This window comes from Cyprinodon variegatus, unplaced genomic scaffold (genome assembly GCF_000732505.1).
Source record: "Cyprinodon variegatus isolate N-32 unplaced genomic scaffold, C_variegatus-1.0 Scaffold421, whole genome shotgun sequence".
Taxonomy (NCBI): Eukaryota; Metazoa; Chordata; class Actinopteri; order Cyprinodontiformes; family Cyprinodontidae; genus Cyprinodon; species Cyprinodon variegatus.
Genome location: NW_015150874.1, coordinates 495087 through 507921, shown reverse-complemented (window position 1 = coordinate 507921; position 12835 = coordinate 495087). Strand labels below are relative to the sequence as shown.

The following is a 12835-nucleotide window of genomic DNA, read 5'->3' as shown; positions in this document are numbered from 1 at the left end:
ATGACATTCGGCATGATGGGCATTTATGTAACCGTTCATACTGTCCAATGACAGCTCTAAGGCTATCAAGGTAACTGTAACTCCTAGGGAATGATGAGCAACAAGACCTTTTATAACATGATAGTATCTGTGGTACAATATACTAAAGGCGTTACCGACACCACAGCCGTTTAAAGGGCACAGAAACCCCATCGTTCTTCACTCACTGTGTAAAATTAAATGAGAGTAAATTATTAATAATGGAACAGAGCAGGCATAGTGTTTGGTAATGCTAGAAGATGAGCCTAGGGAGTCAGAAAAGCACTAGAAGAGAGGACTCAGCACTAGAAAGCCTGTTTTGATTGTTAAATGATTCTGTATTTACAGTATGACCCTCATTTGGCCATTTGTTCAACTCGATCAAAGAAATCAGTAAAACCAGAACAGGAAGCTGAGAGCAAAACTGTTCTGTGAGCAATCTGCAAGTACTAAGTGCAGCAGGTTACAACTGTAAATGAAAGCAGCCTGTGAATGTTGAAGGTCGTATTTTCATGCTTCACACTTTTACTCAATAAAAAAAAAAAAAAAAAAAAACTAAAACTGCAATCTGCTGATCCTAATTATCAGACTAATTTGCCTCTTGCTTTTATGTCTGTTTTCCAGTTATCATTTGTAGATACTCACTTGCTAAAGGTGAACAGAAGTCTTTCAAACACAAGCACCGGGCCTGTGCTACTGAGGATGGTCAGGGGCTGACCAGCTAGCAGACAGAACACGGCTCCCGTCAGCGCCGTGCCCAGGAAACTTTCCAACACTCCCTGAAGCACACGACAGAACCATCACTGCAGACTTTTATATGAAAGAATTTGAAGTAAAACATTCATTTAGTGAGCATGTTAATCATCTTCAATATAAATGTATCCAAAATACATTTAATTAAAATTAATATACAGTTTTACCATTATTAATAAAGGCTAAAATCCTATTTATGCAAATCACATTTAGCTTTTTCCAATTTGTTATCTATAGATTTACAACCCAGTGTTAAAAAAAACTTGCAAAAGATATTTTATTATAAACAATGACTAAGAAAGGTTATCCAAGGACAGGGATTCCCTCTGCTCTGCAGAGATTGGAAAAACAGGATTGAGGAACACTGACATAGAACAGGTTTAAAGGGGAAAGGCTTGGTGGGGGGTGATTCCTTTAACACCCACGCTGAGGCTACGAAGGCTGAGTAATCTGGATCTGTGGTTATTTACAGCTCTGGCAAATCCCTGCATGAGGCCGATGCTTTGCAGGCGTCCGTCACAGCACAGCTTCTGCTGGACAGACCGTCACCTGCAGGTGCACCCAAACGATGGATGCAAACACTGTTTGCTGCTTTTCAGTTAAAAATTCCTGTGAGGAATCAGGCCTTGGTTCAGCAAATGGATTTGCTACGACCTTCTAAGCCTGAAATTAGCATGGCTTATCAGCTGAAGAGACAAAATTGGTTTAACTCGAGGAGTGATGACGGAATGATGAGCTCAGCTAAAAGTCGAAGCCATCTTGGTGTCAACTGACTTAACAAAACTTGGATATTTAAATCATTTGAAGTAAACAGATTACAAATCTTCAGTGAGGCAGATCCAGCGGCTCTTGTACATACATGTCATCCATGCTGTTATCTTTCCCGGTAACAACCTTCCCTTAAATGCCACGATAAACAAAGGATGGCATTTGAATCAGCAAACTTACCTGCATGTTTTCTGTAGCATCCCCAAGCAAGCCTCCAAAAGTAATTGCGTTGGTGACTGTCCCCAAATAGATGAACAGGATGGCAGACAGAGACTGAATGTTGAGTGCATCGTAGAAATCACTGCCAAAAAACGGCAGCTTTCTTTTCACATCGAGGACAAGACCCCCGCAGAACCTGAAAGACAAAGTCGCTTAAATTAGTTAATTTCACATCACAGCTCACTTTAAACATGGTGGTGATATTTGAGGCACACATAGAGCTTTAAAGATCTGTTTAAAGACATTTCTGTTACAGTTATGCAAGAAAGGAATGCTCTGAACAAAAGACATACAATAAGGTTATTCAGCTGTGAAATGCATCAATTGTTCTTTAGTTCCTTGTGGAATTTGTTCTTATTGTCATCAGGAAAACAAAAGCTATAACGCTTTCATTTGATATCCCACATCTCACCTTACAGTAAGGCCATAAGGATTATCAAAATACTGATTATGTGTTACTATGTAAAAAAAAAAAAAAAACTCTTGAACTGGTCACTAAACATGGTCTTTTTTTTTTTTTTTTTTTTACATTAGTTCCTCTTTTACCTGTAATTATTTCCCAATGTAGTAAGAAATTCAAATTACTTTCTTGTGCACTGGAGCTCCTCTCCGACTTGGTGTCCTCCTCCTCCTCCACCTCCATGTCCTGAATCGTGGGGTGTGTCGCCATTCATCTGAGGTGCCTCTCCTCCAGCATACATATTCTTCCTTTAAAAGTAAAAAATAAAACACACATTGTCTTCAGTTCAGCAGAGCATGAAGAGAACCCTTACAACAATACAAAATGACCAATGCAATAGATGTTAATTGGTCATCAAGGTAGAGGCAGGGTTAAAAAATATATATACTTTTTGTAATGATGGGGTCTCAGATAAAATTTTTTTTTTTAGAATCAAGTTGAATTTAAGGTAAGCTTTATTTGAAAAGTGGAAAAATGTGAAATATTATAATCCTGGATTATATGAATTCTGTGGTTTGGTCAAAGAACAATAACATATAATAAAGCAAAACATTCCACTGTGTAAAGCCAATGATAAAAACACCACATGCTCTCTGGTGAGCATGCTAGAGAATCTGCAATTATTGTTGTCCTTCTGGTTTTCCACAATAGCAGTGAGAAAAATACAAAATCTGGCTCCCTAAACCCGTTGCCATAGGTTCCTCCAGGAGGACTGAATCCTCCTCCATGATATCAGCTGATTTTCCTTAGAGATTAAACTTTTAACCAATCTATCTGCATGATTTAATTTAACCGCCTTTGTAAAAACTAAGTCATCACTGTCTTTTTCAGCAGGACAATAAACCAAAGCAGATGGCCAAATCAACACAGAAATGGGCTGAAAGACCCAAATTCAACCTCCTTTTTTACCCCATAATCTAAATCTTATAGAAAACTTGCAGAAACAGGACAACCTACGGGTGTTGTTCAACAAAGAGGTCAAAGATTGATCTCTGTGCATGCCGCTGTCCTACCAGAAAAGGGGATTTTACAAAAAATTAACAGCAAACGTGTTAATGATTTAGGAGACCGTGTTTTTATTACTCATTAGTGTATGTTATTTATTAATATGGCATCCATCCCTCCTGCACTACCTTCAATTACAAGGTTGGATTTTTTAAGTGGTATTGGGTATAAATTATATTCTACATTATATTGTGTGCAATTATGCAACTCTAACAATAGATTAATTGACTTTAAGACATTATAAAATTTATGGGTGGTTATAAATGTAGTGGATGATATAAAAACATAAAAAAATAAATGGACATATTAAGTGTGAATTATGAGTCATGGGGTAAATAGGCCTGATAGACCATTTTATATTATAAATAAATTCTTTTCTTCTTCTTTGAAAAGGTTACATGCCCACATGGTCTTATTTGGGTTTGTTTGATTTGATCAGAAACAGCTGAGTCAGTTTGTTTACTTTAATCCCTAAAGACGTCATCAAAATATTTCCATTCAGTGGAGTAAAATCTTAGAATACAAAAAGTGAGGTAATCCAAAAAAAAAAGAAAAAAAAAAAAAGAAAGGTAGTTTAATGAGAGGAAATGTTTAGGTGGCACATGATGAATAAATTATATGAATTTCTGAACTGCTGGCTCATTAATATGGATCAGATCAGACCTTTTGTCTGAGGAGGGAAGAGACTTGGGCGGCTCTATTCTGATGTCGGGGTCCCACTCGCCAGGGGGCAGGACGATCACCTCATCCAGGAACTCATCGATCCCAGCCAGCAGGTCCTTCCTGTCCTTTGCTTTATAGGCGATGTCATGAAACACCTTGAAGATAAATAAAGCCAACCAATTACCACATTAGAAATTAACATAACAACATGTGCTTTAATCATTCAGAGTCTGGAAACAGAAGGCAAGAAAATGTGTAACTCCAACGCCTGAGTGGAAAATATTTCCCAATCGCTTTGTTTACTGGAACAGAGAGTACAGCCAGTCACTGACTTTAATATCTGGCACTTAAAAAAAAAAACTAAGCAACACAGACACTTTTAAATGTTTCCCACAACGAGCAAACATTATTAGCCAATATGTGTTTATGCCAGTACTGAGAATACAGCAGATAAACACATGGGGCAATGAGTCAAAAAAACATCTGATAACAGGACTGTTATGGGACGGCTGAGAGGGGTAAAGTTTAACTCGAGGAAATCCAGTGAAAACACTTCCTAACCTGGTTTATCAACAGAGAGGATGTGACTGATGTTGGTGGGAAAATGTGGAGCAGGTCTGAACAGTGTTAAGGGCCAACCTTCCTGACAACACAGTAACAGATGAAAAAAAACACACACTGTCCTATATAGCAGGTACTCAACCCGCTACCTATTAGTTTACCGTCAGCGGCTGCATAACAGCTGTTCCAGTTGGAGAAAAAACGACTTCTGATGAAAATTAAAAAAATTATATTCATATCCCCCTTGGTGTGCAGGCCTGATTCATTCTCATAGTATTTTATTGAGCCAAAAACTTTGGCGTTTCCTAAACTACACAAGTGCTTTTTATTGGGTTTACAGTGATAGAGAGACTTTATTGGCTGCTGTGGTCCCCCCGCAAATTATCAAATTAAATGGGCATGGTTAGCCTAGCATAGCAGCAAAAAGCTCTGTACGATACTGCAGCATGCTGAATGTTACTAGTTAATTTCTGTTCATACTAATGGAGATCAGGTGAATGTTGTTGTTTTAATAAATACTTTAGTTTTTTTCATCATCTTTACTGGACTTGGACTCCGTTTGGGTAAATGTCTATCCATCATCCATTTTCTGGCACGCTTCATCCCTGCTGAGATTGCGAGGGGTGCTGGTGCTTATCTCCAGCCGTCAATGTGCAAGACGCGGGGTACACCCTGGACATTTCGCAAGTCTATCACAGGGCAACACAGAGACAACCATTCACGCATACACTCACACCTAAGGAGAATTTAGACAAGCCAATTAACCTAACAGTCGTGTTTTTGACCTGTGGGAGAAGGCTGGGGTACCCGGAGAGAACCCTGGCATGCTCAGGGAGAACATGCAAACTCCATGCAGAAAGACAGAGAATCGAATCCAGACCCTTCTTGTTCTTATTTTGACAGGTACTGGGCGACAAAAACAATTAGGTCCAAAGAACATTTAATAAATGTGGCCTTACAGGGCTTACAGGTGCCTATTTTCTTTAAGGTTTTTTTGTTAAATAAACAAAAAAATAAATGCATATTTAAATATTTATACTCTTGTCGCCATAACAACATACCTCATCAGACATCAGGGTAGCAATGGCTCTTCCGATCTCCCGATAAGACTTGGACTTTCCTTTAGGTCCCAGCAGTACAAACATAAACCTAGGCACAACACCAAGATATTGATAAGTCTTTTTTATTATTTTTAAAGATTCTATGCAGCATCAGTGAATAAAAGGAGGAGGAATTAACCTTGTGGGCACAGGGACTTCAGTCAGAGCTCCCAGCATAACGGCCTGCTGCAGGCGAACAAAAGCAACAAAAGGGTTTTCCAGGAAGTCCACCTCTCCAACCAGCACATTGGATGCCTCAGCATCGCGGGGCAGCTTTTTCATGAACTTATTCTTCAGCTGTGGAACCATTTCAGGTGGAGAAGAAATAAAGGAGACCTTGTTAACATCAACAGACTTAGACAACTTTTGTCATTTTGTATATGCAATGTATACAAAGCCAAACTTCATTTTGTACAGCTTTCAGAACATTTCCTTTCTAGTACATAACTTGAAATGTAATCAAATCAATGAGCTGAATAAACATTCCTAATAGCATGCAGTTTATGCATGATTCAACAATAAATACATGCAAATAAAAAATAAAATAAAAAAAAAAGTAGGGTTTGTTTGAATGCCTATAGGCATCTAGAACAGTGTTAATATCCACCCAAACCATGAACCACATGGTGAAATCTTGACTTTATCCCATCCCATAAACATACTTTACAGCTGCATATATCCAAAGTCTACATCGTTCTTACTTTGGACTTGGCAAGAGAACAAACATTACTTTGACAATAGAGCCTTCTTAAAAAGTAAGGCTAACCCCACCCAAAGGCTACACCGCTCCATAAGGGTAGGACAATGCTCTCAAGCACAACAACCCACTCCTGCCTTCCTAGAAAACGAATTTTACAACATAATTTAAATCAATATTAGAAAATTAACCAAAAAAAGGTCAACAGGGTGCTCCTGTATAATATAACCCTGTGCAAAATGAGCTGAACTCTTCTTTTTGTGAGACAAATAGATTCATATGAGCTATAGAGTTGTTTAGTTAATGAAACATTTTTGTCAAACTTAGTGCTTTACTTTTTGGAGCTGTAACTGTTGCTTTAATACATAAAAATAAAAGGATAAAAATCAGCCTTCATAACTGAACTATTCATTATGCGTCCCGAGGGTTGAGAAGTTTTGTTTAAAGTAGGCCCTGTTGTGTAGAAACGGGCTGCCGCTGGCACACCGCACTACCACGAAGTCATGTGCCTGCACTCCATGTTGCTCAAACTCTTTTCAGCTGAAGGCATTAAGATAGTATTAAGGGAAAAATGGAGTACTGTATCTAATTGATAAATTTGATGACAGCTAGAAAATAAATTAAAAATCAATGCAATAAAACGCCGTCTGAAAGTGAAGGTCACAATAGTCTACAGTGTTATTAACAGTTGTTACATTTTAACCACATCTGCCATTTTTTATCAACTGCAGCGGATCTGTCACTATGGAAACAATTCTTCTTAAACCATGACTGCAGGAGACACAGGACACACAGGGCAGATGATTTAAACTTCAACTAACAAACACCACAGAGAGCTTTTGTTGCTTCAAATTGAGCTGCAGAACAAACCAACTAGGCGTCTTTTCTGTCTCAGGTGGGGCTCTGAATTATGAAAAAAATTAATATTTCTTTTTTTTTTTAGTTTGAGTTTTTCGACAGTAGGCTGAAAGGAAAGGGGGTAAGAGAGAGACGGAGAGACATGCGACAAAGGACCATCCGTCGGATTCGAATCCGGGTCAGCTGAGGACTAACCAAGGGTCGTGCTAACCGCTGCGCCACCTGAAAGCTCAGAAATTTATATTTCTAAGCAACTTCTGACATATTGAAAACCTACTTTCGATTAACCAAAATTCTTATTAAATAATGCAAAAAAAAAAAAAAAAGGCACCATGTTTTTGCCACAGCATACTTTCACGCTGTATTCCTAATAAAGGGTGCCTTTCATTCAAGAACATTCATTCAAGAGAAAATAAATCCTTCATGAATAAATCATTTTGGAAAAAAATCCACCTGTACAACAATTATTGCTGCTATAAAAATTAAATCAAAGTACCTTCAGTGCTACTTTATGAGTAGATCAGAGTTCCTACAGATGTCTAATCAGTATTGCATGACTGTGCTTCTTTGGGTATAAATATTACCTGAGACAGAGGGGTAGTTTTCTTAGATAATTTTTAAACGTGAGATTACAACATGCTGCTCAGGAGATTAGGATGAAAGCTAATCTTCCAATAAGCTTTCAAAGATCCCTGATGGAGATTTGGTTGGTTGGGTAAAAGATTATACCTAATAAAAAATATGGAAGAGAGTGTCATGCATGCTGGTACAGTGGAGAATCTGTAGTACTGTGGGCCTGTTTCGCTTCAAAAAGCCCCTTTGGCTCAAATCTGGAGTGCACTGCAGTTATGAATTATTTGAAATACCAGGACAAATGTATTTAAAGTGTGGCTGAGGGTCATAATAATGACTTAAAACACAGATTGCATGACAGAAATGTTTATCCAGTCGACAACTAAATCCCCACATCAAAATCTTAAAAAAACCCAAGAGAGACACTCTGAAACTCTTAAAGATGCAGGACAGCAGCCCTAGAGGGAATAAGAGTGTTCCCTTTTTTAGCTCAACTGATTCTGACCATGGCAGTTTAGCAAAAGCCTGTTAAACAGCTATCAATGAAAATCAGCTGTGCTGGAGCAGGGAAAGATCTAAAACCTGCAGGACAGCGGCACTTGAGGGCCGACTTTGGGCATGCCTGATCTAGAACAACAGTCGACAGAAGACTAGCCGAAGAGCCTTCGCTCTGATTGTGATTTACACAATTTCGATTTACAAGCGCAAACTAAGTGCTGTCCTATTCCAAACAAGGAGAGTCTGACCACAGTATTGACAGAAGGGGTTTAACTAAGGCAGTTATGAGTTTAATTCTATCAAGCTTTTCACAACCCTTAAAAATGGTTGCCAACAGGAGCGGATTTTTTATTTTATTTTATTTTTTTTAAAGGGAGAGCTAAAAACACATTACCTGATCTTTTTCTGGTTTATCTGAGAAATCACTGAGGCTGTTGGAAGTGAGGTTCCGGTGGGTAGTGGTAGGGCTACCTGAAAACAGGCCATAGATATTGTTTGGATCAAAAACACATGATCATTACGAAAATGAGACTTTTCTTTGCTTTAGAGGAGGTTAGAGAACACAAAGCATGAGTTAGGTATACAGAAGGAGGTAGAAACATCCGCTAAATGTGGCATGGCTTAAGCTTAACCGTTAAAGCCAGATGGCTGTTCATTCAGTCCCTCCACAGACAGAACAGCTGAGATATGTGGTCATCTCAGGGCTGCCGCTTAGAGGCATCAGCAGACATATGCTGCTTAGACAGCTATTGGCAAATGAGAGAGAGAGAGAGAGAGAGTAAACTTTGGAAGTTTATCCCTCCTCTCCCTCTGTAAAAACAATTTCTACTGCCAAATACATTTTCTAGTGCATGTTTTTCCACATCTGATTTAGGTTTTAGCAATATCTAAACAAAAACCAGGGTGTGTGTCAGCATGGCTCTGTTCCGTCTTGTGTCTTAACATATGCTACTTCTCAGTAAATCTTTCAGCTGGAGGCCTGTGACCTCACTCACAAAGGTGTCCCGTGCTGGAGCTCCTCATGACCTCACATGATTCCGACGAGTCTTGAGTTAAAAAAGGCAAAGGGTGATCGAAGGAGGAGCGTGGTGCTGCACCCCGGATGCAGGAAAACAGCACAGACCCCGAGACGATTCGGGACAACGGAGAAGAAAGGCAGGAAAAAGAAAAAGAACAAAGGGTTTGGAAGGGTGGGAAAATGAAAATAAGGAAAAGGGGTTGGAAGAGAAAAATATTAGTGTAGAAAAGTGGCAAGTATTAGAAAGAACTTAAAGATAAAGGATTATGAAAGGTGAAAATGCTGGACATAAAAAGGAGTAAACCCAGGGATTTCTATACCATTTTCCTGGTTTGAAAAGAGCCGGCTTGCACTGGAGACGCTCTTGCCGATGTCGGCGAGAGAGCGCAGGTTGGACTTCTTGGTCTGGTGGCGATGCTTCCTTAACAGCGTGTACACCACCTTCTCCTTCAGCTCTGCCTTCAGCTGACCCGTTTCAATCTGGCTGTCTGTGATCATGTCTGCAGACATGTTCAAGGAAAAAAAAACGGTGTCATCTGCAAAACGTTTAATCTCTTGTGTAACAGATCTGGGTGCGGTCAACTCCAATTACCAACAACTTGCGGCAGCGTGGACGCCTCCATGTCTAACAGGATCGTTCCACTCTCAATGTATGTTTTGAGCTCCATCAAGCTATGCAAGGACAATGTGGCGACATGAGGCTTGCTCCAACGCTCTCCGCCTTTCTCCACCTTCTCTTCAAACTTGATCCATCTATGCAAAGACAAAGAGATGACACAGAGTGTAAAGAGCAGTTTAAGCAAAACATAAAAAGCAACAAGCTTGATTATCTTTTGCTGAAGTTTGAATTGATCACACTCCAAAAGATAAGTACAGAAGATGCATGAAATCATAACCATAAAAACATAAATCACTGGCTGCATCCCATAGTGCTCGGACCACACCACTCATTTGGTGGAACAGGGTTATGTTGCATCCTGGTTTTAACCCTGGCTGTATCCTCAGGGTAAAACCCAGGGACAAGGATCCTTTTTATAATAATAATGCATCACATGTCTTTGATACAAAGAACCATTTTCATGAGGCCAGAGGATGGTGTTCCCTCTCAGGATAGAGTATCCCTTTGGCTGGGCATGGTCCACATGTCTCTGACCTGACTTTATGGAGTTCATTTGCAGAAATTCCCATTCGACCCCAGCTTCCCTAAATAGGAGTGAACTGTAACCTGTAAAGTGTAGCTTTCAGCCCTTTGGAAACTTTCGCCAGCTTGCAAATCTTTTACTTTGTGCGTCAGTGCTACGGAAACAAAGTTTTCTTTAGAAACAGCTTTATCTGATGCTTGTATCTCATTGAAAATATGTAGGAGTAATTACAGAGTTTAAAGGTTAAGTCTGTGCCAAAGCAAATCGTAACAGCAAGTCCTGTTCAGAGCATGTGAGAGTTTGAGCCTTTTCCTGGTCACACAGGGCAGGTAACAAGAATCCTGATCAGATAAGGACATTCAGGGAGTTCACTGGAGTGCAGCCTACTTCCTTTCACAATTCTAAAACATGGTAGACTGTAAAGCAGGAAATTTCTCCCAACACTGCCCACTGCTCCCGATCTCAAAGGCATAGAGGAGGGAGTCGGGGGCAGATAAATGCCAGCATTATGAGGCATCGGTTGGGTGGTTCACCTGGCTGTCTCCTTCCATTCCAGTTCCTGCCCGTCCACACTCAGAAGCTCGTCCAGCTCTGTGAAGAGCTGGGGAGGTGGTGGTCCATCATCCTCCTCTCCCAGGATAAACCGGATCCTCTCAGCTGGAGAAACTAAACAGGAAATTGTAAAAGGGAAGGAAAAGAAAATTGTCACTTAAATTCTGGATCTATGCTGTGAGCTTTTATTCTCTCGGAAGCTTGGATATAGGACTGGTGATTTCTGAGCATAGTTTCTCACCATGGTTTGCATGAAAACAGTAAAGCATCCAGCTGAGAAATGTAGATGATGCAGCCATTCGTGCAGCTTCTTTGGTGAACTTTCATATTTCATATGTGCATATTCTATTGGATACTTTAGATTTAGGAAAATATCTTTACCCTTACTGTGTGAATTTGCACCAAAACCACTTTTTAAATAAATGTTAGCTGGGCTGATAGCATTTATTAAGCTATGAGCTGCTGTTAAACAAGAAGCTCATAGCGGCCAAAACTGCAGTTATAAAATGTATATAGTTCGGTTTATAAGACCAAAAGTAAACATTTAAGGATTTTTTTTTAGGTGAGAATGCTGCTTTGTTAAACTCAAATAACTGCATAGTTGAGTTCCAATGTTTTCTGATACCTGAGAAGTGACAAGGATTTTTTTACGTCTTGTATGCATGTCTTGAGGACTGAAAATGTCCTAAATGTACACCATAATTATTAGCCAACAGAGCCTTTAAGACCAAATATTTGTACTGTAATAAAATCTTGGTAATGGACACAAAACAATTGCTTTAATCAAAGAGTAAATGGGGGCACCATTTCATACAAACTGCAGAGATCCAAAACAGAATAATGCAAAGAATAGTCTCCAAAATTAAGATGCAGGTAGCCACAGAGTTAAACATGTGTTAGCAAAAGATTGCAGAATAGAACTTGTGTAGCTTTGTAAAGGAAAAAGGCCTTTAAGAGGTCTGGAGAGCTATTATAGACTGAAGAAGAACTCCACACTCATCGTGAGCCACTACAGAAGAGACATTACAGTTCATGTACAGTTCTGTTATCTTTAATACCCGAGGTCCCCAAACCTTTGTTATCATTAACTAACCTACAAATGTAGCCTATTCCCGCAGGGCTGTTTAAGACAATGTTTGGATGCTAAACTGGAAGCAAACCTTTACATTGTCCACTTTATTCCAAAGCACTCTTGTAAATCCAACAAGGAATGTCTTTAAAGGAAGAAACCGAGAGCCAAGGAATGCTAAAGTCAAAGGGCAGGTTTGAATCTGGCCTTTGACTTGAGAGGTGGAGGTGGGGTTTTCCAAAACGGGTGGTACGTGCATCTTGGAGCTGCAGGAATTCTGCATGGGTTAGTGTTTGAAAATTCATCCGCGTGATGTCATAGCTCCCTAAAACCCAAGCCCCCATATTTCAGAGCTATTTCTGACTCGCAGCACAGTGATGCAATGCTATAGTCACCTACAGGAGCAGGTAGGTACAGACATTTGCTATGAAAAGAGCTATTGATGCTTTATGTGAAAGCTTTGCCAGCATATTCAGAGAAGGAAGAAGGTTTCGCTTCCTTCTGAGAAAAGCAGAAAAAGAATTTGAGGAAATAGAAGAGGTTTTTGGCACACACTGCCTTTATTTTCTTGCTCTTCCTCAAGTTACTTTTAGGCATACCTCAAACTTATGACCCCCTCTGTCTTGTCTCCTAAAGCAAATGCCATTTCTTACTTTAAAAGGAAATCATTTTCAAGGTTAACACTACCAGGAAAGTTGTGCAACATTAAGTAATAGTATTTTCTTAGCCTTTTTTTCCACCGTTCTACCTTGAACACCTAAAGTAATCTTTTAATCCCAAAAAAGCACACCAGCTCCTTAATTTAGGACGGTTGTTTTTAAACTGGCACAATCTAAAACGAAGCTACAGTAAGGTCAGGATCAGTGCCAGGGAGAGGCTTA

The 12835-nt window shown here is 39.5% G+C and overlaps 1 protein-coding gene across 3 annotated transcripts in view; it reads right to left on the bottom strand.

The window, feature by feature from the left end:
- LOC107093366 (electrogenic sodium bicarbonate cotransporter 1-like) overlaps positions 1-12835 on the bottom strand; it is a 46063-nt gene that overhangs the window by 14282 nt on the left and 18946 nt on the right. For 2 of the 3 annotated variants that reach the window (XM_015388380.1, XM_015388381.1), the window contains exons 4-14: positions 10867-10999; positions 9784-9944; positions 9512-9691; positions 9169-9264; positions 8568-8644; positions 5687-5844; positions 5509-5596; positions 3887-4041; positions 2344-2466; positions 1720-1894; positions 664-797 (exon numbers count right to left, since the gene is read on the bottom strand). In XM_015388380.1, the coding sequence (XP_015243866.1) occupies positions 664-797; positions 1720-1894; positions 2344-2466; positions 3887-4041; positions 5509-5596; positions 5687-5844; positions 8568-8644; positions 9169-9264; positions 9512-9691; positions 9784-9944; positions 10867-10999 (1480 nt within the window). The remainder of the gene's footprint in view (positions 1-663; positions 798-1719; positions 1895-2343; positions 2467-3886; positions 4042-5508; positions 5597-5686; positions 5845-8567; positions 8645-9168; positions 9265-9511; positions 9692-9783; positions 9945-10866; positions 11000-12835) is intronic. The other variant, XM_015388382.1, reaches the window with a different exon arrangement.